Source organism: Panulirus ornatus, chromosome 44, assembly GCF_036320965.1.
Source record: "Panulirus ornatus isolate Po-2019 chromosome 44, ASM3632096v1, whole genome shotgun sequence".
NCBI lineage: Eukaryota > Metazoa > Arthropoda > Malacostraca > Decapoda > Palinuridae > Panulirus > Panulirus ornatus.
The window spans coordinates 6,126,996-6,154,268 of NC_092267.1; the positions used below are offsets into that span (position 1 = coordinate 6,126,996).

At 41.0% G+C, this 27,273-nt stretch overlaps 1 protein-coding gene across 5 annotated transcripts in view; it reads left to right on the forward strand.

Moving 5' to 3' along the window:
- The window catches only part of LOC139762691 (GATOR2 complex protein WDR24-like), a 458,282-nt gene that overhangs the window by 417,867 nt on the left and 13,142 nt on the right, over positions 1-27,273 (forward strand). For 2 of the 5 annotated variants that reach the window (XM_071687657.1, XM_071687654.1), the window contains exons 1-3: positions 10,186-10,367; positions 14,226-14,340; positions 14,997-15,105. In XM_071687657.1, coding sequence (XP_071543758.1) covers positions 14,275-14,340; positions 14,997-15,105 — 175 coding nt within the window. In that variant the 5' untranslated portion in view covers positions 10,186-10,367; positions 14,226-14,274. Of the gene's footprint in view, positions 1-10,184; positions 10,368-10,522; positions 10,557-14,225; positions 14,341-14,996; positions 15,106-27,273 lie in introns of those variants that run through there. The other 3 variants (XM_071687655.1, XM_071687658.1, XM_071687656.1) reach the window with 3 other exon arrangements.

The following is a 27,273-nucleotide window of genomic DNA, read 5'->3' on the forward strand; positions in this document are numbered from 1 at the left end:
TAGTTTCTCTTTTGTTTTAGCCTCGTAAGCTGGTTATTTGGGAAGGGATGGACGGGTGGAAATCGAGGCACGGAGTTATAAAGGAAATGACATCATGGAACACTGACCAACGCGTTGTTATTCAAGAGGAAAAGACTCTTTTTTTGTGATGGTGTCTGATGGGGGAAATTGTGAAGCCCAGAGTGTGTGGCTGAGTGCGTCTTGGTACGTGTGTGTGCTTGGGTTTGAAATGAGGAAGAGGATAACTGAGCACTGTTATGTTTATAGCTGCTACCATAAAGTAAACCGGTAAATATATATATATATATATATATATATATATATATATATATATATATATATATATATATATATATATATATATATATTTTCTTCTTTCATACTATTCGCCATTTCCCGCATTAGCAAGGTAGCGTTAAGAACAGAGGACTGGGCCTCTGAGGGAATATCCTCACCTGGCCCCCTTCTCTGTTCCTTCTTTTGGAAAATTAGAAAAAAAAAAAAAACAAGAGGGGAGGATTTCCAGCCCCCTGCTCCATTCCAGCCCCCCCGCATATATATATATATATATATATATATATATATATATATATATATATATATATATATATATATATATATATATATATATTTCATACACATTCGCCATTTCTCGCGTTAGCGAAGTAGCGTTAAGAACACAGGACTGAGTCTTGGGGGGAATATTCTCACTTGGCCCCCTTCTCTGTCCCTCCTTTTGGAAAATTAAAAAACGGGAGGGGAGGATTTCCAGCCCCCCGCTCTCTCCCCTTTTAGTCGCCTTTTATAAAACGCAGGGAATATGTGTGTGTGTGTGTCAGTGTGTGTGTACTCGCCGTTTCTCGTGATAGCGAGATGTCGCTGGGAACAGACGAAGAATGGCCCCATTCCATTTTCTACGTGTCATGTATAATGCATCGAAAGCATATACCTCCCCCCCCCCTCCCCACCCCCATCTACAACCAGTTTCCAACAGACGTTTCCGTAATTTCTCTTCACCGCTTCATAATGTCCTGGTTCAGCCCACTGACAGTACGCCGTCCCCCGTATACCACATTGCCCCAATTTATTCTATCCCATGCTCGCCTCGCACCCTCTTGCATATTCAGGCCCCGATAACCCAAAGCATCTTACACTCCAGCCATCCACCTCATTCCATATTTTAGGAATCATTTTGTATAAGTTAATCCACGTTTCAGTACATTCTGTTCGTCAAGATTAATATATTTATTTATCTACTCTTTTTTTTCGAAATATATAATGTTTTTCACTTCATCTTTTTATGTATTTCACTTTATAAATTTAGGGGAACACAAGACCCTTCGTATTTATTTATTTTTTTTTTTTTGATACATTAAGTCCATAAACTCATGATATATCACTTCACTTTTCATCAGGTTTACTTTAATACTTAAGTTCGTACCAGACTACGAGTATACTTTTCATCTCCGCGTAGTAACGTATTACTTAACGTAAGTAACGATACAGTAAGAGTCTAAGGCATGTCTTAGTTACCGTGTGGGGGCGTGTGTTCACACATATGGCCAGACGCAGTTACGTGGACATAACAAAGCAGAAAGTGCTAAGCCACCAGTTTCTCCCCGTGGCAGCCTGGCTCTCTTAGAAGGTCGTAGAGACGGTGATGGTTGAAATTCCACGGTTATGACAGGCCACTGTAAGCTCTAGAGAGACTTATGAAGCTCGTTCATCACCAGATTTGTGTGTGCGTGTGTGTGTGTGTGTGTGTTAAACTCTACGGACTCGCAGTTTCACATTTCAATTCATCTCGCTCTACGAAACTCTACGTTTCAATCCCTTTTATTCACAATGATTCATAAATAATTTGGTGCCAAATTTACTCCCATTTTCTGATTAAGTATTTGGTTTTTCACCTCACTTTTTTAAGCATTTAAAGCATTGAAAAGATCAAGCCAAACTCTTGGTTTAAAGGTAGGAAAAAAGAATCAGACTTACAGATCTTCATAGTTTATTGATTTGTCCCCATCTTAAACAGTAGGCTTAGTTTTGGTCACCCTTGTTTGTACTGAGAGCAGAATGGAGAAATTATAGCGTCGAGGTGCCAAGAGGAAGAGGATTCCCAGACTCAGAAGCCAATCCTAAGAGATTAAACACCTTGAATCTCTTTACCTAAAAACAAAAGAGAAGGTCGAGAGGTGATCTAATACGAGTATTCAAAGCGATGAAAGGGTTTTGATGATCTCATGTTTCTTATGACTTTACGTATTGAACGACAAGATGAACATCAACAAAGGACGCTTTATTCACTCACACACACACACACACGCACACACACAGCCACCTTATGTCGCTGGTTCATTGTCCTCCTGCTCATGTCTGGTGTGACGCCTGTGGTCGACGTGCCTCCGTCACAGCCCAGTGACGGAGATACAAAGACTCTACAATGCGTCACGGCTGCCACATACTTAATAACATCCTTATGTATATTCATGTATATTTTGCTGGAGTAACACATAGTGTATAGATGCTCTTGATATGTGCTACCATAATTTGTCTCCCTGATCACTTAGTTAATACGACTATATATATATATATATATGAAAGGAAACACGATAAGTTCTCAAGTGCACTTTCGTGTAGTAATCACATCATCAGGGGAGACACAAGAGAGAAATATATGTCAGTTGATATACAACGAAGAGACGTAGCTAGGACGCCATTTGGTAAACAAGTGATTGTCCAAGACAGACAAATATAGATATATTCATCATATAACAAGTGGTGTTTTATTGTCTATGGATTTCAGTTGATATTCGTTGTAATCTATTGACCAGACAAGTGTATACCTGATATACTGGCCACGAAGTATGCCAGATATCCCCATAGTTACTGTATGATGATCACAGGAAGGTATATCTGTCATAATGAGCATACGAGAAGGTATACTTAGTCAGTATAATGACCAAATGTGAAGACTTTCCCCTCTATTATAACACCGACGTAAAATGTCGCTTTGCGCCCGTAACAACGACTTATCTCGGATAACAAGGTGATTAAAGCCTCGGGTTCTAACAGGCACAAAGGCCGTTAACGAGGTGATTAGTCTCAGATCCCGAGCAACACACTGAACAAGGTCATTTGCATTAGTGTTGCTCAACAACGCAACTCATCGACTTACAATTTTAAGCTTCTTCGAAAAGAAATGAAAAGGATCAAAATAAGCGACTCTTGCCTTCGTAAAACCTATAGTTTAGGACCATATACCATATAGGATGATTCACTCCCTCAAAAATATCAACACCTCCAAGACTCCAATGGGACGAGTCTCCAATAAGAGGTGATCTAAAATGCTGTGGAATTCAATTATGTAAATAAAAGATTTACTTTACCCCAGCCCTCTCTGTGCATTACATTGTCGATGACAATACCGTATTTAAAAAGGACAATCTTGGTCATTTGCATATCTTATTGAAGTTTCTGTGGCAGGTAATCATTCTCTCTCTCTCTCTCTCTCTCTCTCTCTCTCTCTCTCTCTCTCTCTCTCTCTCTCTCTCTCTCTCTCTCTCTCTCCATGGTTTGAATGCGAACACTGTATCATCACTTTGATGGGTCAAGCACAATTCCTTTACCTCATTTACATGTAAATCACCCCCACACGCTTGTCATATATCGCTATAGAATACCATATAACTTGAAGTATATATATGGCCATATATCATCATATATAAAACACACACACACACACACACACACACATACGATCCTAATATAGATCCACGAAGTCTGGCAACAATGCCCTCATTGCCATACACCTCCACTTGTACCACAATCAATGTTTTCTAGTTCCCACACTTCACTTCCAGTTTATTCATCTTGTCTCCCCCCTCTCTCTCTCTCTCTCTCTCTCTCTCTCTCTCTCTCTCTCTCTCTCTCTCTCTCTCTCTCTCTCTCTCTCTCTCTGTCTCCGCCATACACACTGCTACTGCAACACACACCATCTCTCTCTCTCTCTCTCTCTCTCTCTCTCTCTCTCTCTCTCTCTCTCTCTCTCTCTCTCTCTCTCTCTCTCCTTCCTCAGGTACTATGTAGTTATTTTCTTGGGCAGCCAGCGAGGCATTATAATCAAACTAGGGTATTTTTTCCTCCTCCTCCCGCCCTTGCCTAAGACCCTTTCAAGTCTTTTTATCATTTTCTTACTTTCCCTTCGAGAAAAAAATTATTTACTTCTCGTCCCATAGTTTTTTTTCTCCAAATCTTGTAGAACTGTTTCCCTTTTCTATTTCCATATTATTATTTTCTTAGATTAGAAACTTTCTGTTTCAGGTGTATATATATATATATATATATATATATATATATATATATATATATATATATATATATATATTTATTTATTTATTTATTTATTTATTTATTTATTTTGCTTTGTCGCTGTCTCCCGCGTTTGCGAGGTAGCGCAAGGAAACAGACGAAAGAAATGGCCCAACCCACCCCCATACACAATGTATATACATACACGTCCACACACGCAAATATACATACCTATTCATCTCAATGTACACTTATATACACACACACAGACACATACATATATACCCATGCACACAATTCACACTGTCTGCCTTTATTCATTCCCATCGCCACCTCGCCACAAGAAAGAGGAAGATATTAAAGATGTAATTAAGTATTTCTATAATTTCTAAAGCAGTGGACGAATGGAATACACTAAGATAGGACATGATAAATGCGGACACAATACAAAAGTGTAAAAAAATCGTATGAAAATGGAGACACAGTTCGAGTAATGGGGACCCCTCATAAGTGTAGAACTCCCTCCCCGATATAGATACGTAATTACCCTTACACACACACACACACACACACACACACACACACACACACACACATGTGCGCGCCCGCGAGGTGTTGGGCCACCATGGGCAAGAATTCTGGGCGCTGGATTTCCGCCCACGCCCAACCCAGGTGTTCATCCTTATCCTCCAGGCTGGTCGATAGATAAATACCTGGCTTAGGCTAGTGTGCGTGTGTGTGTGTACCTGGCTTAGACTAGTGTGTGTGTGTGTGTGTGTGTGTGTGTGTGTGTGTGTGTGTGTGTGCACATAGGAGTAGAGACACGGTACATATAAACAAGGTTAAGAGACGGGGGCAACACGGGCGTAAACCACCCGCCTACGTAGCCCACAAATAGCTAACACAAAACGAAAACTTCTAAGACAAACCCACTGCATGTGGCGAGGCAGTGGCAGGGGAGAACATGTTCTAGTTCATTTGTTATTCATAGCGTTCACCTCTGAGTGAACAGGGGAAACACCCGGGTGATTCTACAGCAATTATTGTTTCAACCCCCAAAATATATTTCTATACAGGTCTGTGTATACAAATGTACACAACCACCACTACATTATGTATGTGTATACACACAACCACCACTACATTATGTATATGTATACATCCCTTCATGACCCCGGGGAAATGAAACACGATGAGTTCCCAAGTGCACTTTCGTGTAATAATCACATCATCAGGGGAGATGCAAGAAAGATGATGTGATTGTTACACGAAAGTGCACTTGGGAACTTACCATGTTTCATTTTCCTATGGTCATGAAGAAATATACTTGATCAAGCGCTCAGTTGTGGCCTTTTCCAATATATATGTCTGCCCCCATGTGTGGCGAGGTGGCGATGGGAGTGAATGGGGGCAGTGTGAATTGTGTGCATGTGTATATATGTATGTGTCTGTGTATGTGTATATATGTATACATTGAGATGTATAGGTATGTATATTTGCGTGTGTGGACGTGTGTGTGTATACATTGTGTATGGGGGTGGGTTGGGCCATTTCTTTCGTCTGTTTCCTTGCGCTACCTCGCAAACGCGGGAGACAGCGACAAAGCAAAATAAATGAATGAATAAATATATATATATATATATATATATATATATATATATATATATATATATATATATATGATACACCGTGTCATGGAACACTAAAAAAACATTAAGACAGAACTGGCCAACCATAGCATAATAAAGTCCATCACTTCCCTGCTACTTATTGCAGCGCCGAAACAAAGCCACAGGTTCCCACAAAAGGCTTTCCTGGGTTTATATGATGGTAATAATCATGATGATGACATTAATGCTAATAGGGACTTTAAAACAACTCATGGAAGATGCTATATGTAGCAGTTAGTGGCTTAAGTTTTACACCTTCTCTGGCAAGGGAAAGAAATCGTTTACACCATCTGTAGCAAAGGAAAGAAATCGAGAAATCTAATTTCTTTTTTTAAGGGCTTGAAAAGGGAAATTGAAAATCGAGATAATTTTTTCCTCAATGGGGAAGGCTTGGTCTAAGACCAGGCTAACTGATAGACAGTACATGGTATTGATGCATATAGCATGACCGTACAGAACTATTAATGTTCTGCCTTCCCATTAATTACTCAAGTTCTTGATTGCCATTTATTTCCGATTCAACACTCTATGCCTCATATCCATCTCTTGATGACTGGAGGGAGTGATAGATATTCACTCCCTTTTAGATCCCCGTCTTTCGCAAAAGCGAATCGCTTTTACCCTCTACATAAAAGTCGTAGATACGTTTTAAATCACTTCCTCACTCTCTCTTTTTTTTTCCTACTAGAAGAGGAGGAGATCCTTTTCCCTGCTTCCTCTTGCTCAAACACCATCATCAAGCCGATCTAATGCTCTTGTGAGTGGATCATCAGGCCGCCACACGACCAGCTGAAGCACCAATATCACCCCTCCTCCCTCACTCCCTCCGCCACCTAAACAGGCGACCTTTCTTTTTATACCCCCAGTGTTCTTTGGCCATGGAGGGAGGCGGAGGAGGGAGTGTACACATAGCTTGAGACGTCGGTCGACAGCTGCTAATGGCTGAGTTAACATGGCTCCCTGGGGGGAGGGTTGATGGTCCAGGCCTGGATTATATCAAGGACTCGACAATGTTGACAGAGACAAGCCTTTATCTTTCGTCTTTCTTTTTTGTTTCACACTTTCTCCGTCACTTTTATTCAGACATGATTACGTGTAGACATACACAAGGCCCTTAATTACTACAATAGAGGTTCCCATGGTGTAGTTCTCGTACAAAAAGGCCCTCAGTTACTACAATAGAGGTTCCCATGGTGTAGTTCTCGTACAAAAAGGCCCTCAGTTACTACAATAGAGGTTCCCATGAGTTCTCGTACAAAATGGCCCTCAGTTACTACAGTAGAGGTTCTCGTGGTGTACTTCTCATACAAAAAGGCCCTTAGTTACTACAATAGAGGTTCCCATGGTGTAGTTCTCATACAAAAAGGCCCTCAGTTACTACAATAGAGGTTCCTATGGTGTAGTTCTCGTACAAAATGGCCCTCAGTTACTACAATAGAGGTTTCCATGGTGTACTTCTCATACAAAAAGGCCCTCGGTTACTACAATAGAGGTTTCCATGGTGTACTTCTCGTACAAAAAGGCCCTCAGTTACTACAATAGAGGTTTCCATGGTGTACTTCTCATACAAAAAGGCCCTCAGTTACTACAATTGAGGTGCCCATGGTGTAGTTCTCTCTCACACCCAACTCCAATCTCCTTATACATGACATCTCAACTTTCCTCCCCGAGAAACAGCACTCGAAAAGTCTCCTCACATCCAGAAGACCTCACAACCACATCACAACACCCTAACACTATCCTCGGGACGGTAAACGCGCCACAGTACATAACACAAGTTAAAAAAAAAGTGGCTTAAGCAAGATAGAATATCTGCATTTTTCCTACAGGAATCCGGTGTTACCCTCTTAATCTCTGCGAGCAACGAGTCTATCCTCCACTCTCACAGAACTCTGACTGGTCAACCACGTCCAATCAAGAGAACTCGAACCTTACGACACACACACTCACGTGATACTAAACTCCCTTAGAACCCTTATGGACAAGGAAAGGAATCCCTTAGCATCATATAGCAAAGGTCCATCCGCTCCATCCTTGAACTACGCCTCATCCAAGCTAGCCATCTCTACAGCAAACGCAACTGAACTATAAACCACACAGAACATGGCCCTTAGGACAAACCCAGGTTGTATTGCAACCACAGACTCTCATTACCTGCATAGCGAATCACAACTATTTCCAATGCAATCTCACATCATTGTGCTCAATATCCAGTTCATTGCAATACCTAACTACGACCGCTTCCTCTCAAAGCAGAGACAAAGACCCTTGCCTCACACCTTAACAGTGTAGGCTCACAGATGACCCACCTCTCGTCAGATGTTGATACTAACAAAGATATGCCTCGCTGACTCAAAAACTACCAGACAGCATCCATGTATATTCCAACCTAAAACTCGACCCCACCAGACATACACCTATCTGACATTTCACACCCCCAGGCATGCACGAGTAACTTTCGCTTCCACCTGCCGGACATCACCCAATTTCTACAACGCAACAAACACAGATTCAACATATATCTTAGATTCATTACATCCCTGATGTATCTTTCAGTATGAAGGCACCAAACACTTATTCTTTCACGGTCCTGTACTCACTTTACAAAGACAGACACATAGCTCCATAGCAGGGGATCCCGGTGCATGACAGAGAGTATATGTAAATGTAATTACACGAAAGTGTACTTGGGACTTACTGTGTTTCATTTTTCTTCGTGGTTATCTGTCCCGTGCACGCCTCACATCCTCCTGCCTGTTCAGGCTCTTATATATCTCAAAGTATCTTTTATCTCCACTCATCCACCATCTCGGTCTCCTCCTTTATACTCATCATGAGAATGTATGGGATGAGGAGGCGCATCCTAAGGCGATATCATTACCCCTGGCTGTGTTGACAACTTAACCATGTCCCAGGTGTAGACCTAACCCACACTAATGGCCTCTTGTTACTCTAATGAGACAGCCTCCCGGGCACTGGTCTTACCAGACATAAACAACTGCCTTCTACCTAATGTTTCAGTAACGTCCACTGGCAGTATAATACATCGTCTACTGGCAGTATAATACACCGTCCACTGGCAGTATAATACACCGTCCATTGGCAGTATGATACACCGTCCACTGGCAGTATGATACACCGTCCACTGGCAGTATAATACGCCGTCCACTGGCAGTATAATACACCGTCCACTGGCAGTACAATACACCGTCCACTGGCAGTATGATACACCGTCCACTGGCAGTACAATACACCGTCCACTGGCAGTATGATACACCGTCCACTGGCAGTATAATACGCCGTCCATTGGCAGTACAATACACCGTCCACTGGCAGTACATTAATACACCGTCCACTGGCAGTACAATACACCGTCCACTGGCAGTATGATACACCGTCCACTGGCAGTATAATACGCCGTCCACTGGCAGTACAATACACCGTCCACTTGCAGTACAATACACCGTCCACTGGCAGTACAATACACCGTCCACTGGCAGTATGATACACCTACCTTAAACCACCATTCACCATATATACCCAGCATCCCTGCTCTTAGAACTTACTTCTAGTTTTACATTTCTAAACAACAGGTTTCAAAAATTAAAGATATGGTTCATAGATAAACAGACAAGTGGTAGGCAATATCAAGCATTAAGAAGGAAGTGGTATAAACCGGAAAGAAATGTCATTTTTTTTTTCTTTTTGTCCGTTATTCCACTGGATTAGACTTAAGTGATGATAACTTAGATATGATTTATCCTCTGACATTATTGCCTTCACACATGTCCCGTATGCTTAAAAGCAACGGTGTTTTGATATCTTACTTAATATTTTTGTACCCTTTGCGTAATGAATAACACTATCCACCCTCCTATTTCTATAACCTTTGCTTAAATAACACTATCTACCTTCTATTTCTATAACCTTTTGCGTAGCAAATAACACTATCCACCCTTCTATTTCTATAACCTTTTGCGTACAAGCAAATAACACTATCTACCCTTCTATTTCTATAACCTTTGCTTAGAAAATATCACTATCCAGCTTCAGAGACTTAAGATTAGAATTAATGAGGATAGATAAGAAAATGTAGGGTAGAAATAATGGAAGGATTGGATGAAAGTTCGTGATAAACAAATGCGCGTCGTCGCTAGCAATGTTGTGCGCTTTTTTTGTTTGTTATTGTTCCCCGGGATTGGTCGCTGGCTCGTGCGCTGGCAACAAACATTCGCTAGAGTGACAACAGTGGCTGTGTCGAGATAATATCCTTTGGCGTGATTATGTCCCTATATACAAAAGACTTATGATGTTATGTATATATGAAGTTTCACTCAAGTGCCAGTCAAACGAGACCTCCAGCTGGTGTGTTGTGTTGTGGTGATATAGGCAAGTGTTCCATGTTTTACGTACTCAGTCCTATGTAGATGCATCTATAGGTTTGAAATTCGGGTGGAATTACCGTTTCGGACATCCACCTGTTCGGAAATTGTAATTACGGTTTATTTTTCGAGGGTGTATTGATGTGGTTTGCACGACTGTGACCTGCGTTTCTACCGCTGGTCATTACCATTTGAGGTATCTCCCCCCCCCCTCTCCACTACTTAATCCAACGGGGGTTTAGGTTAAGGAAATTTTACAAAAAGTACTAATTTGCGTTGGAAATGAAGATCAGAATCGTTCAAAAGATATCAGCAATCATGGAAAAAAATTCTTTCAACCAAACCAGACGTAATAATACAAACCTTACCTAACTTGACTAGGGTGTTGATGTTCGAAGTGGTAGTAATGGCCATTATTTCATAGGCACTGATTTAGATTCATCATCGTCTATAAACTCTGAATACCACCGGGCATTACTAAAATCCAAGGGGATTGCAGTATAATCGGTGAGGATTTTCTCTCCAAGGCTCAGTCCTCTGTTCTTGATGCTACCTCATTAATGCGGGAAATGGCGAATATGTATGGAAAAAAGTATATACATATAAAATCTGACCGTATGTGTGAGATGTCAATTTAAGCAGATCACAAGAGGGATGTCAAGTATCCTGAAATCATATGCTTTGAATTTTATGCGTGTGTGAGGTCTTTTGCGAGTGATCATCCTGCAGACAGGTGCAGCAAAGCATTCATCTTGTCCTTTGTGCAGATTTTAAGGAGCTCAACAACGGTCCCTTAATTACCATGGTATTATCGACTTTGAGTTTACCCAACTGTGATGTGAAGTTTCGAGTGCCCACAGTATCTTATTCTGCCCCTCGGCCAAATGTTGTGGCTTTCAAGGGCCACTTCTAGTCAAAAGTGTAGGTATCCAGCATGGTGGTGGCATGAAGCTGCTTGCTGCACAGGACAAGTGAGATAACCACATTACTTGATCCTTGTTGCCCATGCTCTGCATTCATCTTTCTCTTTTACTGTCATTCTTAATTAGTGAGGAACTCTGTAATCTCGGTGCAGTATAACATTCTGATAACTTTAACTTTTGTGCTGCTTATTGCCTCTAAGCATGAAGCTAGTGATGTGAATGAAGCCACTCAGAAAAGAGCAAGAAAAGTGGACTTCTTCGATTCCTTTGTACACAATGAATGCATAGTGTCTGTTGAGAGTTATGAGGCAGCTGTTAGTGTGGCACAGCTGGATGGCTGCTTTGTGAGAGTACAGAGACCAACAAATAGCATCAGGGATAATATATGTACATCATCTCTGTTCTTTTGAAGAATAAACATATTGCTTTTCAAGTATAATTTTCTAATTTTTAATTCTATGACTTTATGACATTAGGTAGTTTGTCAAGGGTCACACCCCCTAATCCCCTATTCCCATTGTCTATTCCGGGCCACTTTCCATAGCCCCCAATTTCCTATAAGATTAGTATCTTGCCATATCCCAATTGTTGCTAAAGGACTTCTGTATTCAGCTTGTATATTGATCCCTGTATATCATAGACATCTGAACTCACAAACCATATTTGTGGTAACATATATGATTCAGTTGTTTTTGCCTTCAGAACATTTTGATGCATGAAGCCATCCAGCTGGGTGCATCTTTTAAAGAATGGGAAATTAGCCTTTGTTAGAACTCACGAGTAAGTTACCTATCTTTCTTACAACTTAATTTGATTTGTAAATTCATTCATCTACTAATCAATGCTCTTTAGAATCTGAACAGAGCACAGACTTATGCAAGACATTCACAAATTACATTGGGACACTGTCAGTGTCCATTCTGTTCTTGTTGAGAAATTTTGATTTTGCAACACACATTTGTTGTAATATGATTCTTCTTTGATATTATATGCACTGAATATTGAATGCTTGGTGAGAGAGATGACAGTGTATTCATTGTGCTTGGTGGAGGCCAATGGATACTGTGGGAGGAAGCTCAGCCACCCTGCAAGCCACGACACACACTTGCACACTAGTCAGAGAGAATGAAAAACATCTTCATGTCATTAAGACCATAAGAATATTAAAAATAGATGTGGAAGGTATTAAGAATATATGGTGTAGGAGGCAACTTGTTAGAAGCAGTGAAAAGTTTTTATCGAGGATGTAAGGCATGTGTACGTGTAGGAAGAGAGGAAAGTGATTGGTTCTCAGTGAATGTAGGTTTGCGGCAAGGGTGTGTGATGCCTCCATGGTTGTTTAATTTGTTTATGGATGGGGTTGTTAGGGAGGTGAATGCAAGAGTTTTGGAAAGAGGGGCAAGTATGCAGTCTGTTGTGGATGAGAGAGCTTGGGAACTGAGTCAGTTGTTGTTCACTGATGATACAGCGCTGGTGGCTGATTCATGTGAGAAACTGCAGAAGCTGGTGACTGAGTTTGGTAAAGTGTGTGAAAGAAGAAAGTTAAGAGTAAATGTGAATAAGAGCAAGGTTATTAGGTACAGTAGGGTTGAGGGTCAAGTCAATTTGGAGGTAAGTTTGAATGGAGAAAAACTGGAGGAAGTGAAGTGTGTTAGATATCTGGGAGTGGATTTGGCAGCGGATGGAACCATGGAAATGGAAGTGAATCATAGGATGGGAGAGGGGGCGACAATTCTGGGAGCCTTGAAGAAAGTGTGGAAGTCGAGAACATTATCTCGGAAAGCAAAAATGAGTATGTTTGAAGGAATAGTGGTTCCAACAATGTTGTATGGTTGCGAGGCGTGGGCTATGGATAGAGTTGTGCGCAGGAGGGTGGATGTGCTGGAAATGAGATGTTTGAGGACAATATGTGATGTAAGGTGGTTTGATCGAGTAAGTAATGTAAGGGTAAGAGAGATGTGTGGAAATAAAAAGAGCGTGGTTGAGAGAGCAGAAGAGGGTGTTTTGAAATGGTTTGGTCACATGGAGAGAATGAGTGAAGAAAGATTGACCAAGAGGATATGTGTGTCAGAGGTGGAGGGAATGAGGAGAAGTGGGAGACCAAATTGGAGGTGGAAAGATGGAGTGAAAAAGATTTTGAGTGATCGGGGCCTGAACATGCAGGAGGGTGAAAGGCGTGCAAGGAATAGAGTGAATTGGAACGATGTGGTATACCAGGATCGATGTACTGTCAATGGATTGAACCAGGGCATGTGAAGCGTCTGGGGTAAACCATGGAAAGTTCTGGATGTGGAAAGGGAGCTGCGGTTTCGGTGCATTATTACATGACAGCTAGAGACTGAGTGTGAATGAATGGGGCCTTTGTTGTCTTTTCCTAGCGCTACCTCACACACATGAGGGGGAAGGGGGTTCTTATTCCAGGTGTGGCGAGGTGGCGATGGGAATGAATAAAGGCAGATAGTATGAATTATGTGCATGTGTATATATGTCTGTGTGTGTATATATATGTGTACATTGAGATGTATAGGTATGTATATTTGCATGTGTGGACGTGTATGTATATACATGTGTATGTGGGTGGGTTGGGCCATTCTTTAGTCTGTTTCCTTGCGCTACCTCGCTAACGCGGGAGACAGCGACAAAGCAAAATAGATAAAAATAAGATGTTTTTCAAAAATTTTCAAAGGCTGTGATGAATCATTCATGCTTTGTCGGTCAATATAAGTGCTTTAGGTGATGAAAGCATCATCATCATTTTGGTAGAGTTTTCAATGCCACAGACTAGATAACTGCACTCACAGTCTACTGCTAGAGGTGTCCCATACTGTATATAGCACATCAGCAGACTGAGTTACCTAAAATGTTCTGATTAGTGATAATCTAACAGCTTAATGAAATTTATGACTTGACTTTTTATGTAGTCATTTATATATTGCTTTCAGATATACAGCAGTGATATACCCAGGATGCGCACAGTGTGTGTGACACAAGATGTACCTGCTAATGCCTTGGCCCTTAGTCCTGATGATCTCCAAGTGGTTATTGCAGGACGTTATGGTAAATATATTGAAGTTTAGCTAAAGGATGCTTTCCTGTGAACAATATTCAGCTATTCCATATGAAATGTATATGATAATATGCCATCTAATGGTGTTTGACAGCAAAATTCATAATAAAGGGCCTTAGATTACGTGATACAAATGCAGATCCTAGATTTAAGAATAATTGGACCCCTCTCATTTCCACAGATTCGTATCTTAATATCTGTTGAGATTTGTAACGCAGTAACTCAGGGGTGACCCATTCTGCTTTGAACTTTCGTATTTTTGCCAGATTGCTCTGTTATGAAGTACTGTATGCATACATAAAAAAAAATGCCAGTTGCTTAAGCAAGTGAGAAAACTATTATGTTTTATAGGGAGAAATTCTATTTCTGTAAGATAAATGTGAGTTTGAAAATGGTTTACAAACCTTTAGTAAGTCAGCATTGTGAATGTGCAGTATTAAAATGAGAGCAATCACTTTTCCAGGGAATTATGAGATGAAGCATTGTCCAGCTAATAGCCAATTCACTTCTTAGATATACTTTCTTACCATTTACTTTACTGAAAGAAAGATTTGGTCTGAAAAACAAATTAATGCAGAATGATATTCATACTGTCTGCTTAGAAAATTCTCTATGTATATTAAACACTTGAATTTCTGTGTTCAAGATTTTCTCCATCGAAGATGATGATCTGATAGAGAAAGCAAACCTCCGTGCTGGGAAGCATCTAAATCTCAACTTCTCTTGTAATGATGTGGTCTGGAACCCTGTAGAAGGTAAGGTCATGAATTTGTACCTTGTAATTGAATATATTTATGACTCTACTTATGTAATTATTTTGTATTTATATTACTTCTGTTGTATGTTAGGGTAACCAAGATTCTCTAGTTTTGTAACATTAAAAAAAATTGTATCAGAGGAATAGAATATTTATGAGTTAGGTTTGAAGATGGACTAAAATGGCTTTGTTGTTTCAGTGTAAGGAAGGCTTTCAGTGATAGTATAGGTAGAGAAGTAAGATTGGAAAAGATTGGAAGTGATTAAGAATGTAAGGGTGTTGTAATATGCAAAACTATCATATTCAGAAGTGAAATAGTAGAACCACAAAGCTTTAGACAAGTTATCAATAGAGAGTGTTGTCGCAGGGAATTTGTGGAAGAGGATCATGTAGCCTCAGATAATTGCTCTTTAGATTGCCATTGTTATTTAGTTCTATATAAAGTATTAGCTAACATTATCCTTGATCATCTTTCAAAAACTTTTATGTTATATAGTATAGTGCAACTGGAATTTTATTTGTTTAGGACAATTTTGCTTGTCTAATATGAAGAGGAGCTATGTTAGTAATTTTCAACAGTATGGGCTGCTACAGATATCAAAGTTCATTGTTCTGGGAGTGTTGATTTTTCCCCTATTTATACTTCATGAGTAGGAAGTTTTTCACTTTTAAACATTCTCTATTAATGCACTGCCTTTTAAGCTTTTGTATGCTCTCCATACTCAATAAATCCTCTCTCAGTTCATTCCTTCCATCCACCACTTTTTCAGTATAAAAGTATTTCTTTATATCTTTATTTTTGCAACTAGTTCCCTGTTTAGTTTCATATTATGTACTCTGGTTATCTTATCCCTACATTTTTCAAAGAATTGAAAACTAAAGGTTGTGGTCAGATCATCCCTCATTTTTCTCTCTTCCATGGTGGGCAGTTTTAAAGCTTCTAGCCTCTTCCTGCAACTCAGCTTTCTTAATTCTGGTACCATATTTGTTACTCTCCTCTGGACCTTCTCTGTCAGATCTTGTGCTTCTTTTAATGCGGTGACTAAATTTGGATGCTTATTCTAGTTTTGGCTTTGTGTAGGATGTAATCAGCTTGCTTATTGTTTCCTTATCCATATACTTGAAAGCTGTTTGATGTTTGTCAGTAGAAAATGTTCCTTTTACTTTTCTACTGATGTGGGAACCTGATGACAGCTTTTACTTTTCTCCTAAAGTGGGAACCTTGCGACAGGTTGGAGATGATGTTACTTCCCTGGTCTTCCACATGCATAGATTCGTAGTTATTTTTTTGTTAGATGATAATCATATTGAGGTCTTCTTTCACTCTGTACCATCCTTATTAATTTACATTTGCTCAGGTTGAATTTCATCAGCAATCAGACCTATGTACTTAGGTGTCTGTTTAGGTTCCCTTGTAAGTTGATGCAATGCTGCCCACTTTTCTTTTCCCTGAAGACCTTTGCATCATCTGCAAACATAATCAGGTAGGTGCATACCTTCTGGAAAGTCATTCATATGGATCAAAAAGATTAATGGTTCCAAAACAGAACCCTGTAGCACTCTTCTGGTGATCGCCCATTTGCAAAAGGCTCCTCAAACATTGGTCCTTTGTTCCATTCCATTATGATAAGCATTTCTTCATCAGAGAAGTCTTCCCTTTATTCCTGCCCTGGTCTCTGATCCTCCTTCATATTGGCTGATTACCGTCATTTTCAATTCCAAATCGAGCACCTTCCTCGGCTTCTCAACATATGATGTTGTTTGGGTTTAATACAATCCGGCATGAAAATTTGTTAGATTCACTTGAATAACACGTTTACTGAACGGTATCTTAGAATGAGATCTGAGAGAGGTGCTGTGATGTACACATTGCCAGGATATCGTCTGACAGTTACTGTCATACGCAAGCAGCCATTAGCAATGGCAGACATAAGACCAAGCCTGATTTTTTATATTTATATTTATATTTACATTCCACGGCCCTTCCGTGGGCAGTGGAAGGTTGTGTGGGGCCTGGATGTGGAAAGGGAGCTGTGGTTTCGGGCATTATTGCGTGGCAGCTGGAGACTGAGTGTGAACGAATGGGGCCTTTGTTGTCTTTTCCTAGTGCTACCTCGCACACATGAGGGGGGAGGGGGAAGGTATTCCATGTGTGGCGAGGTGGCGATGGGAGTGAATGGGGGCAGACAGTGTGAATTGTGTACATGGGTATATATGTATGTGTCTGTGTATGTAAATATATGTGTACATTGAGATGTATAGGTGTGTATATTTGCGTGTGTGGACGTGTGTGTGTATACATTGGGTATGGGGGTGGGTTGGGCCATTTCTTTCGTCTGTTTCCTTGCACTACCTCGCAAACGCGGGAGACAGCGACAAAGCAAAATAATAAATATAAATATAAATGTTTACATTATTTTTATATCTATATTTATGAGAAGCGTGGGAGGTGGGCAGATTAGAAATGGTAGTGAGTGGTGGGATGAAGAAGTAAGATTATTAGTGAAAGAGAAGAGAGAGGCATTTGGACGATTTTTGCAGGGAAATAATGCAAATGACTGGGAGATGTGTAAAAGAAAGAGGCAGGAGGTCAAGAGAAAGGTGCAAGAGGTGAAAAAGAGTGCAAGTGAGAGTTGGGGTGAGAGAGTATCATTCAGTTTTGGGGAGAATGAAAAGATGTTTTGGAAGGAGGTAAATAAAGTGCGTGAGACAAGGAACAAATGGGAACTTCAGTGAAGGGGGCTGATGGGGAGGTGATAACAAGTAGTGGTGATGTGAGAAGATGTAGTGAGTATTTTGAAGGTTTGTTGAATGTGTTTGATGATAGAGTGGCAGATATAGTGTGTTTTGGTCAAGGTGGTGTTCAAAGTGAGAGGGTTAGGGAGAATGATTTGGTAAACAGAGAAGAGGTAGTAAAAGCTTTGCAGAAGATGAAAGCCGGCAAGGCAGCGGGTTTGGATGGTATTGCAGTGGAATTTATTAAAAAAGGGGGTGACTATATTGTTGACTGGTTGGTAAGGTTATTTAATGTATGTATGACTCATGGTGAGGTGCCTGAGGATTGGCAGAATGCTTGCATAGTGCCATTGTACAAAGGCAAAGGGGATAAAAGTGAGTGCTTAAATTACACAGGTATAAGTTTGTTGAGTATTTCTGGGAAATTGTATGGGAGGGTATTGATTGAGAGGGTGAAGGCATGTACAGAGCATCAGATTGGGGAAGAGCAGTGTGGTTTCAGGAGTGGTAGAGGATGTGTGGATCAGGTGTTTGCTTTGAAGAATGTATGTGAGAAATACTTAGAAAAGCGAATGGATTTGTATGTAGCATTTATGGATCTGGAGAAGGCATATGACAGAGTTGATAGAGATGCTGTGTGGAAGGTATTAAGAATATATGGTGTGGGAGGCAAGTTGTTAGAAGCAGTGAAAAGTTTTTGTCAAGGATGTAAGGCATGTGTACATGTAGGAAGAGAGGAAAGTGACTGGTTCTCAGTGAATGTTGGTTTGCGGCAGGTGTGCATGATGTTTCCAAGGTTGTTTAATTTGTTTATGGATGGGGTTGTTAGGGAGGTGAATGCAAGAGTTTTGGAAAGAGGGGCAAGTATGCAGTCTGTTGTGGATGAGAGAGCTTGGGAAATGAGTCAGTTGTCGTTCGCTGATGATACAGCTCTGGTGGCTGATTCATGTGGGAAACTGCAGAAGCTGTTGACTGAGTTTGGTAAAGTGTGTAAAAGAAGAAAGCTGAGAGTAAATGTGAATAAGAGCAAGGTTATTAGGTACAGTAGGGTTGAGGGACAAGTCAATTTGGAGGTAAGTTTGAATGGAGAAAAACTGGAGGAAGTGAAGTGTTTTAGATATCTGGGAGTGGATCTGGCAGCGGATGGAACCATGGAAGCGAAAGTGAATCATAGGGTGGGGGAGGGGGCGAAAGTTCTGGGAGTGTGAAGAATGTGTGGAAGTCGCGATTATCTTGGAAAGAAAAAATGGCTATGTTTGAAGGAATAGTGGTTCCAACAATGTTATATGGTTGTGAGGCGTGGACTACAGATAGAGTTGTGCGCAGGAGAGTAGATGTGCTGGAACTGAGATGTTTGAGGACAATATGTGGTGTGAGGGGGTTTGATCGAGTAAGTAATGATAGGGTAAGAGAGATGTGTGGTAATAAAAAGAGTATGGTTGAGAGAGCAGGAGAGGGTGTTTTGAAATGGTTTGGTCACATGAAGAGAATGAGGAAGGAAAGATTGACCAAGAGGATATATGTGTCAGAGGTGGAGGGAACGAGGGGAAGTGGGAGACCAAATTGGAGGTAGAAAGATGGAGTGAAAAAGATTTTGAATGATCGGGGCCTGAACATGCTGGAGAGTGAATTGGAACGATGTGGTATACCGGGGTTGACATGCTGTCAATGGGTTGAACCAGGGCGTGTGAAGCGTCTGGGGTAAACCATGGAAAGTTCTGTGGGGCCTGGATGTGGAAAGGGAGCTGTTGTTTCAGTGCATTATACATAAAGGCTAGAGAATGAGTGTGAACGAATGTGACCTTTGTTGTCTTTTCCCAGCGCTACCTCGCACACATGCTGGGGGAGGGGGTTGTTATTTCATGTGTGGCGGGGTGGCGATGGGAATGAATAAAGGCAGACAGTATGAAATATGTACATGTGTATATATGTATATGTCTGTGTGTTTATATATGTGTATACGTTGAGATGTATAGGTTTGTATATTTGCATGTGTGGATGTGTATGTATATACATGTGTATGTTGGTGGGTTGGGCCATTCTTTCATCTGTTTCCTTGCACTACCTTGCTAACGCAGGAGACAGCGACAAAGCAAAATAAAATAAATAAATAGTATATTTTTTAGTTTATATTTTTTCCAGTTGTATGTATGTATTTTCGTAATTTGCGTAGGTCGTAAGTAGGGGATAGACAGTTCTTACAAGTGGATAAGAAGACTGTATGATTGCAATGGCTTCATCAAGACTTTCAACACTTACTGTGTTTCTGCGTATATATTTTTGCCCTCTTTCACAAAACCTGTTTTCACTTACAAATTTCCTTATAAGTTAGCATTAGTCTGTTTACCTCTTTATGCAGTATTAAAGTGAGTAATCCACTCAGCCTATTTATATTCTTCCCTCACTAAATACCTTCAATTATAGTGGATTATTCATTAGTGCACCACATCTTCCTTATCTTGGGTATGTTTGTATTTAAACCCAGGAATATTTATACATAGTCAGGAATTTTCTTCAAATGCAGAGGTAAATATTTATAACTTTGTTATCCCTAACTTTCAGCATAAATTTGGTGATTCTTGCATTTCATTCAGATAATGATTCTATTAACTTTATTCATTTCCTGTTTTCCACTGTCTCCTTAGCTTCTAGAGTTCTAAACTCCATCTATCACTTTTTTTTTATTTGGAAATACACGTCCACACATGCAAATATACATACCTATACATCTCAACATATACATATATATACACACACAGACATATACATATATACACATGTACATAATTCATACTGTCTGCCTTTATTCATTCCCATCGCCACCTCACCACACATGAAATAACAGCCCCCTCCCCCCTCATGTGTGCAAGGTAGCGCTAGGAAAAAACAACAAAGGCCCCATTCGTTCACACTCAGTCTCTAGCTGTCATGTAATAATGCACCAAAACCATGGCTCCCTTTCCACATCCATGCCCCACAGAACTTTCCATGGTTTACCCCAGACACTTCACATGCCCTGGTTCAATCCATTGACAGCACGTCGACCCCGGTATACCACATCGTTCCAATTCACTCTATTCCTTGCACTCCTTTCACCCTCCTGTATGTTCAAGCCCCGATCACTCAAAATCTTTTTCACTCCATCTTTCCACCTCCAATTTCGTCTCCCACTTCTCCTCGTCCCCTCCACCTCTGACACTTATATCCTCTTTGTCAATCTTTTCTCACTCATTTTCTCCGTGTGACCAAACCTTTTCAAAACACCCTCTTCTGCTCTCTCAACCACACTCTTTTTATTACCACACATCTCTCGTACCGTATTATTACATACTAGATCTAACCACCTCACACCACATATTGTCCTCAAACATCTCAGTTCCAGCACATCCACCCTCCTGTGCACAACTCTATCCATAGCCCGAACCTCGCAACCATACAACATTGTTGGAACCACTATACCTTCAAACATATTGTCCTCAAATATTTCATTTCTAACACATCCACCCTCCTGTGCACAATTTTTATCTATAGCCCATGCCTCGCAATCATATAACATTGTTGGAACCACTATTCCTTCAAACATACCCATTTTTGCTCTCCAAGATAACGTTCTCGCCTTCCACAGATTCTTCAATGCTCCGAGAACCTTTGCATCCTCCCACACTCTGTGACTCACTTCTGCTTCAATGGTTTCATGCACTGCTAAATCCACTCCCAAATATCTAAAACACTTCACTTCGTCCAGTTTTTCTCCATTGAAACCTACCTCCCAGTTAACTTGTCCCTCAATCCTACTGAACCTAATAACCTTGCTTGTATTCACATTTACTCTCAGCTTTCTTCTTTCACACACTTTACCAAACTCAGTCACCAACTTTTGCAGTTTCTCACTCAAATCAGCAACCAGCGCTGTATCAACAGCGAAGAACAACTGACTCACTTCCCAAGCCATTTCATCCAGAAAAGACTCCATACTTGCCCCTCTCTCCAAAACTTGCATTCACCTCCCTAACCACCCCATCCATAAACAAATTAAACAACCATGGAGACATCACATACTCATGCAAACTGACATTCACTGGGAACCAGTCACTTTCCTCTCTTTCTACTCGTACACATGCCTTACATCCTCGATAAAATCTTTTCACTTCTTCTAGCAACTTACCTAACACACCATATACTCTTGATACCTTCCACAAAGCATCTGTATCAACCCTGTCGTATGCCTTCTCCAGATCCATAAATACTACATACAAATCCATCTGTTTTTCTAAGTACTTCTCACACACATTCTTCAAAGCAAACACCTGATCCACACATCCTTTACCACTTCTGAAACCACACTGCTCTTCCCTAATCTGATGCTCTGTACATGCCTTTACCCTCTCAATCAACACTTTCCCATATAATTTCCCAGGAATACTCAACAAACTTACACATCTGTAATTTGAACATTCACCTGTATCCCCTTTGCCTTTGTACAATGGCACTATGCATGCATTCTGCCAATCCTCAGGCACCTCATCATGAACCATACATACATTAAATATCCTTACCAACCAATCAACAACATAGTCACCCTCTTTTTTTAATAAATTCCACTGCAATACCATCCACACCTGCTGCCTTGCTGGCTTTTATCTTCCATAAAGCTTTTACTACCTCTTCTCTGTTTACCAATCATTCTCCCTGACCCTCTTACTTTGCATACCACCTCGACCAAAACACCATATATCTGCCGCTCTATCAGCTAACATATTCAATAAACCTTCAAAATACTCACTCCATATCCTTCTAACTTTACCAGTAATTGTAATCACCTCCCCATTAGCCCCCTTCACCGATGTTCCCATTTGTTCTCTTGACTTACACACTTTACTTACCTCCTTCCAAAGCATCCTTTTATTCTCCCTAAAATTTAATGATACTCTTTCAACCCAACTCTCATTTGCCCTCTTTTTCACCTCTTGCACATTTCTCTTGACTTCCTGCTGCATTCTTTTATACATCTCCTAGTCATTTGCACTACTTCCATGCAAAAATCATCCAAACATTTCTCTCTCCTCTTTCACTAACAATCTTACTTCATCCCACCACTGACTGCCCATTGTAATCTGCCCACGTCCCACCTTTCTCATGCCACAAGCATCGTTTGCAGAAGCCATCACTGCTTCCCTAAATACATCCCATTCCTCCCACACTCCCCTTACATCATTTGCTCTCTTCTTTTGCCATTCTGCACCCAATCTCTTCTTATACTTCCTCACACATGTCTCCTTTCCAAGCTCACCTACTCTCATCACTCTCTTTACCCCAACATTCTCTCTTCTTTTCTGAAAAACTCCATAAGTCTTCACCCTCGCCTCTACAAGATAATGATCAGACATCCCTCCAGCTGCCCTTCTCAGTGCATTAACATCCAAAAGTCTCTCTTTCACATGCCTATCACTTAACACGTAATCGAAGAACGCTTTCTGGCCATCTCTCCTACTTACATACGTATACTTATGTATATTTCTCTTTTAAAACCAAGTATTCCCAATCACCAGTCCTTTTCCAGCACACAAACCTACAAGCTCTTCACCATTTCCATTTACAACACTGAACACCCCATGTACACCAATTATACCCTCAGCCGCCACATTATTCACCTTTGTATTCAAATCACCCATCACTATAACCTAGTCTCATGCATTAAAGCTGCTAAGACACTCACTCAGCTGCACCCAAAACACATTCCTCTCACGATCTTTCTTTGCATGACCAGGTGAATAGGCACCAATAATCACCCATCTCTCTCCATCCACTTTCAGTTTTACCCATATCAATCTAGAGTTTACTTTTTTACGCTATCGCATACTCCCACAACTCCTGTTTCCGGAGTAGTGCTACTCCTTCCTTTGTTCTTGTACTCTCACCAACCCCTGACTTTACTCCCAAGACATTCCAAACCACTCTTCCCTTTGAGCTTCATTTCACTCAGAGCCAGAAAATCCAGGTTCCTTTCCTCAAGCATACTACCTATCTCTCCTTTTTTCTCATCTTGGTTACATCCACACACATTTAGACACCCCAATCTGAGCCGTCAAGGAGGATGAGCACTCCTTGCATGACTCCTTCTTCAGTCTCCCCTTTTAGAAAGTTGAAATACAAGGAGGGGAAGATTTCTAGCCCCCCCCCCCCACTCACGCCCCCTTTAGTCACCTTCTACAACATGCGGGGAATACATGGGAAGTATTCTTTTTCCCCTACCCCCAGGGATATCAATATACCATCATTTATTCATTTATATTTTATTATACTTTCTCGCTGTCTTCTGCGTTAACAAGGTAGCGCAAGGAAACAGATGAAAGAATGACCCAGCCAACCCACATACACATGTATATATATACACATCCACACACGCACATATACATACCTATACATTTCAACGTATACATATATATACACACACAGACATTTACATATATACACATGTACATGATTCATACTGTCTGCCTTTATTCATTCCCATCGCCACCCCGCCACACATGAAAAAACAACCCCTTCCCCCCGCATGTGCACAAGGTAGTGCTAAGAAAAGACAATAAAGGCCACATTCGTTCACTCTCAGTTTCTAGCTGCCATGTATAATGCACCGAAACCACAGCTCCCTTTCCACATCCAGGCCCCACAGAACTTTCCATGGTTTACCCCAGATGCTTCACACGCCCTGGTTCAATCCACTGACAGCACGTTGACCCTGGTATACCACATTGTTCCAATTCACTCTATTCCTTGCACGCCTTTCACCCTCCTGCATGTTCAGGCCCTGATCGCTCAAAATCTTTTTCACTCAATTTTTCCACCTCCAAATTGGTCTCCCACATCTCCTCATTCCCTCCACCTCTGACACGTATATCCTCTTGGTCAATCTTTCCTCACTCATTCTCTCCATGTGACCAGATCATTTCAAAACACCTTCTTCTGCTCTCTCAACCACACTCTTTTTATTACCACACATCTTTCTTACCCTATTATTACTTACTTGATCAAACCACCTCACACCACATATTGTCCTCAGACATCTCATTTCCAGCACATCCACCCTCCTCCGCACAACTCTATCTATAGCGCACGCCTCGCAACCATATAACATTGTTGGAACCACTATTCCTTCAAGTATACCCATTTTTGCTTTCCGAGATAATGTTCTTGACTTCCACACATTCTTCAATGCTCCCAGAACTTTCGCCCCCTCCCCCACCTTATGATTCACTTCCGCTTCCATGGCTCCATCCGCTGACAAATCTACTCCCAGATATCTGAAGATATCTAAAACACTTTACTTCCTCCAGTTTTTCTCCATTCAAACTTACCTCCCAATTGACTTGTCCTTCAACTCTACTGTCCCTAATAACCTTGCTCTTATTCACATTTACTCTCAGATTTCTTCTTTTACACACTTTACCAAGCTCAGTCACCAGCTTCTGCAGTTTCTCACCCGAATCAGCCACCAGCGCTGTATCATCAGCGAACAACAACTGACTCACTTCCCAAGCACTCTCATCCACAACAGACTGCATACTTGTACCTCTTTCTAAAACTCTTGCATTCACCTCCCTAACAACTGCATCCATAAACAAATTAAACAACCAGGGAGACATCACGCACCCCTGCCGCAAACCAACACCCACTGAGAACCAATCACTTTCCTCTCTTCCTACTCGTACACATGCCTTACATCCTTTATAAAACCTTTTCACTGCTTCTAACAACTTGCCTCCCACACCATATATTCTGAACACCTTCCACAGAGCATCCCTATCAACTCTGTCATATGCCTTCTCCAGATCCATAAATGCCACATACAAATCCATTTGCTTTTCTAAGTATTTCTCACATACATTCTTCAAAGCAAACACCTGATCCACACATCCTCTACCACTTCTAAAATTTGAGCACTCACTTTTATCCCCTTTGACTTTGTACAATGGCACTATGCAAGCATTTCGCCAGTCTTCAGGCACCTCACCATGAGTCATACATACATTAGATAGCCTTACCAACCAGTCAACAATACAGTCACCCCCTTTTTTAATAAATTCCACTGCAATACCATCCAAATCCGCTGCCTTGCCGGCTTTCATCTTCCGCAAAGCTTTTACTACCTCTTCTCTGTTTACCAAATCATCCTCCCTAACCCTCTCACTTTGCATGCCACTTTGACCAAAACACGCTATATCTGCCACTCTGTCATCAAACACATTCAACAAACCTTAAAAAATACTCACTCCATCTCCTTCTCACATCACTACTACTTGTTATCACCTCCCCATTAGCCCCCTTCACTGATGTTCCCATTTGTTCCTTTGTCTTACGCACTTTATTTACCTCCTTCCAAAACATCTTTCTATTCTCCCTAAGATTTAATGATATTCTCTCACCCCAACTCTCATTTGCCCTCTTTTTCACTTCTTGCACCTTTCTCATGACCTCCTACCTCTTTCTTTCATACATCTCCCAGTCATTTGCATTATTTCCCCGCAAAAATCGTCCAAAAGCCTCTCTCTTCTCTTTCACTAATAATCTTACTTCTTCATCCCACCACTCACTACCCTTTCTAATCTGCCCACCTCCCATGCTTCTCATGCCACAAGCATCTTTTGCACAAGCCATCACTGCTTCCCTAAATACATCCCATTCCTCCCCCACTCCCCTTACTTCCATTGTTCTCACCTTTTTCCATTCTGTACTCAGTCTCTCCTGGTACCTCCTTACACAATTCTCCTTCCCAAGCTCAATTACTCTCACCACTCTCTTCACCCCAACATTCTCTCTTCTTTTCTGAAAACCTCTACAAATCTTCGCATTCCACTCCACAAGATAATGATCAGACATCCCTACAGTTGCACCTCTCAGCATATTAACATCCAAAAGTGTCTCTTTCATGCGCCTATCAATTAACACGTAATCCAATAATGGTCTCTGGCCATCTCTCCAACTTACATACGTATACTTATGCATATCTCTCTTTTTAAACCAGGTATTCCCACTCACCAGTCCTTTTTCAGCACATAAATCTACAAGCTCTTCACCATTTCCATTTACAACACTGAACACCCCATGTACACCAATTATTCCCTCAACTGCCACATTACTCACCTTTGCATTCAAATCACCCATCACAATAACCCGGTCTCGTGCATCAAAACTTCTAGCACACTCAGCTACTCCCAAAACACTTGCCTCTCATGATCTTTCTTCTCATGCCCAGGTGCATATGCACCAATAATCACCCATCTCTCTTCATCCACTTTCAGTTTTACCCATATCAATTTAGTTTACCTTTTACACTCTATCACATACTCCCACCACTCCTGTTTCCGTAGTGCTACTCCTTACCTTGCTCTTGTCCTCTCACTAACCCCAGACTTTACTCCCAAGACAT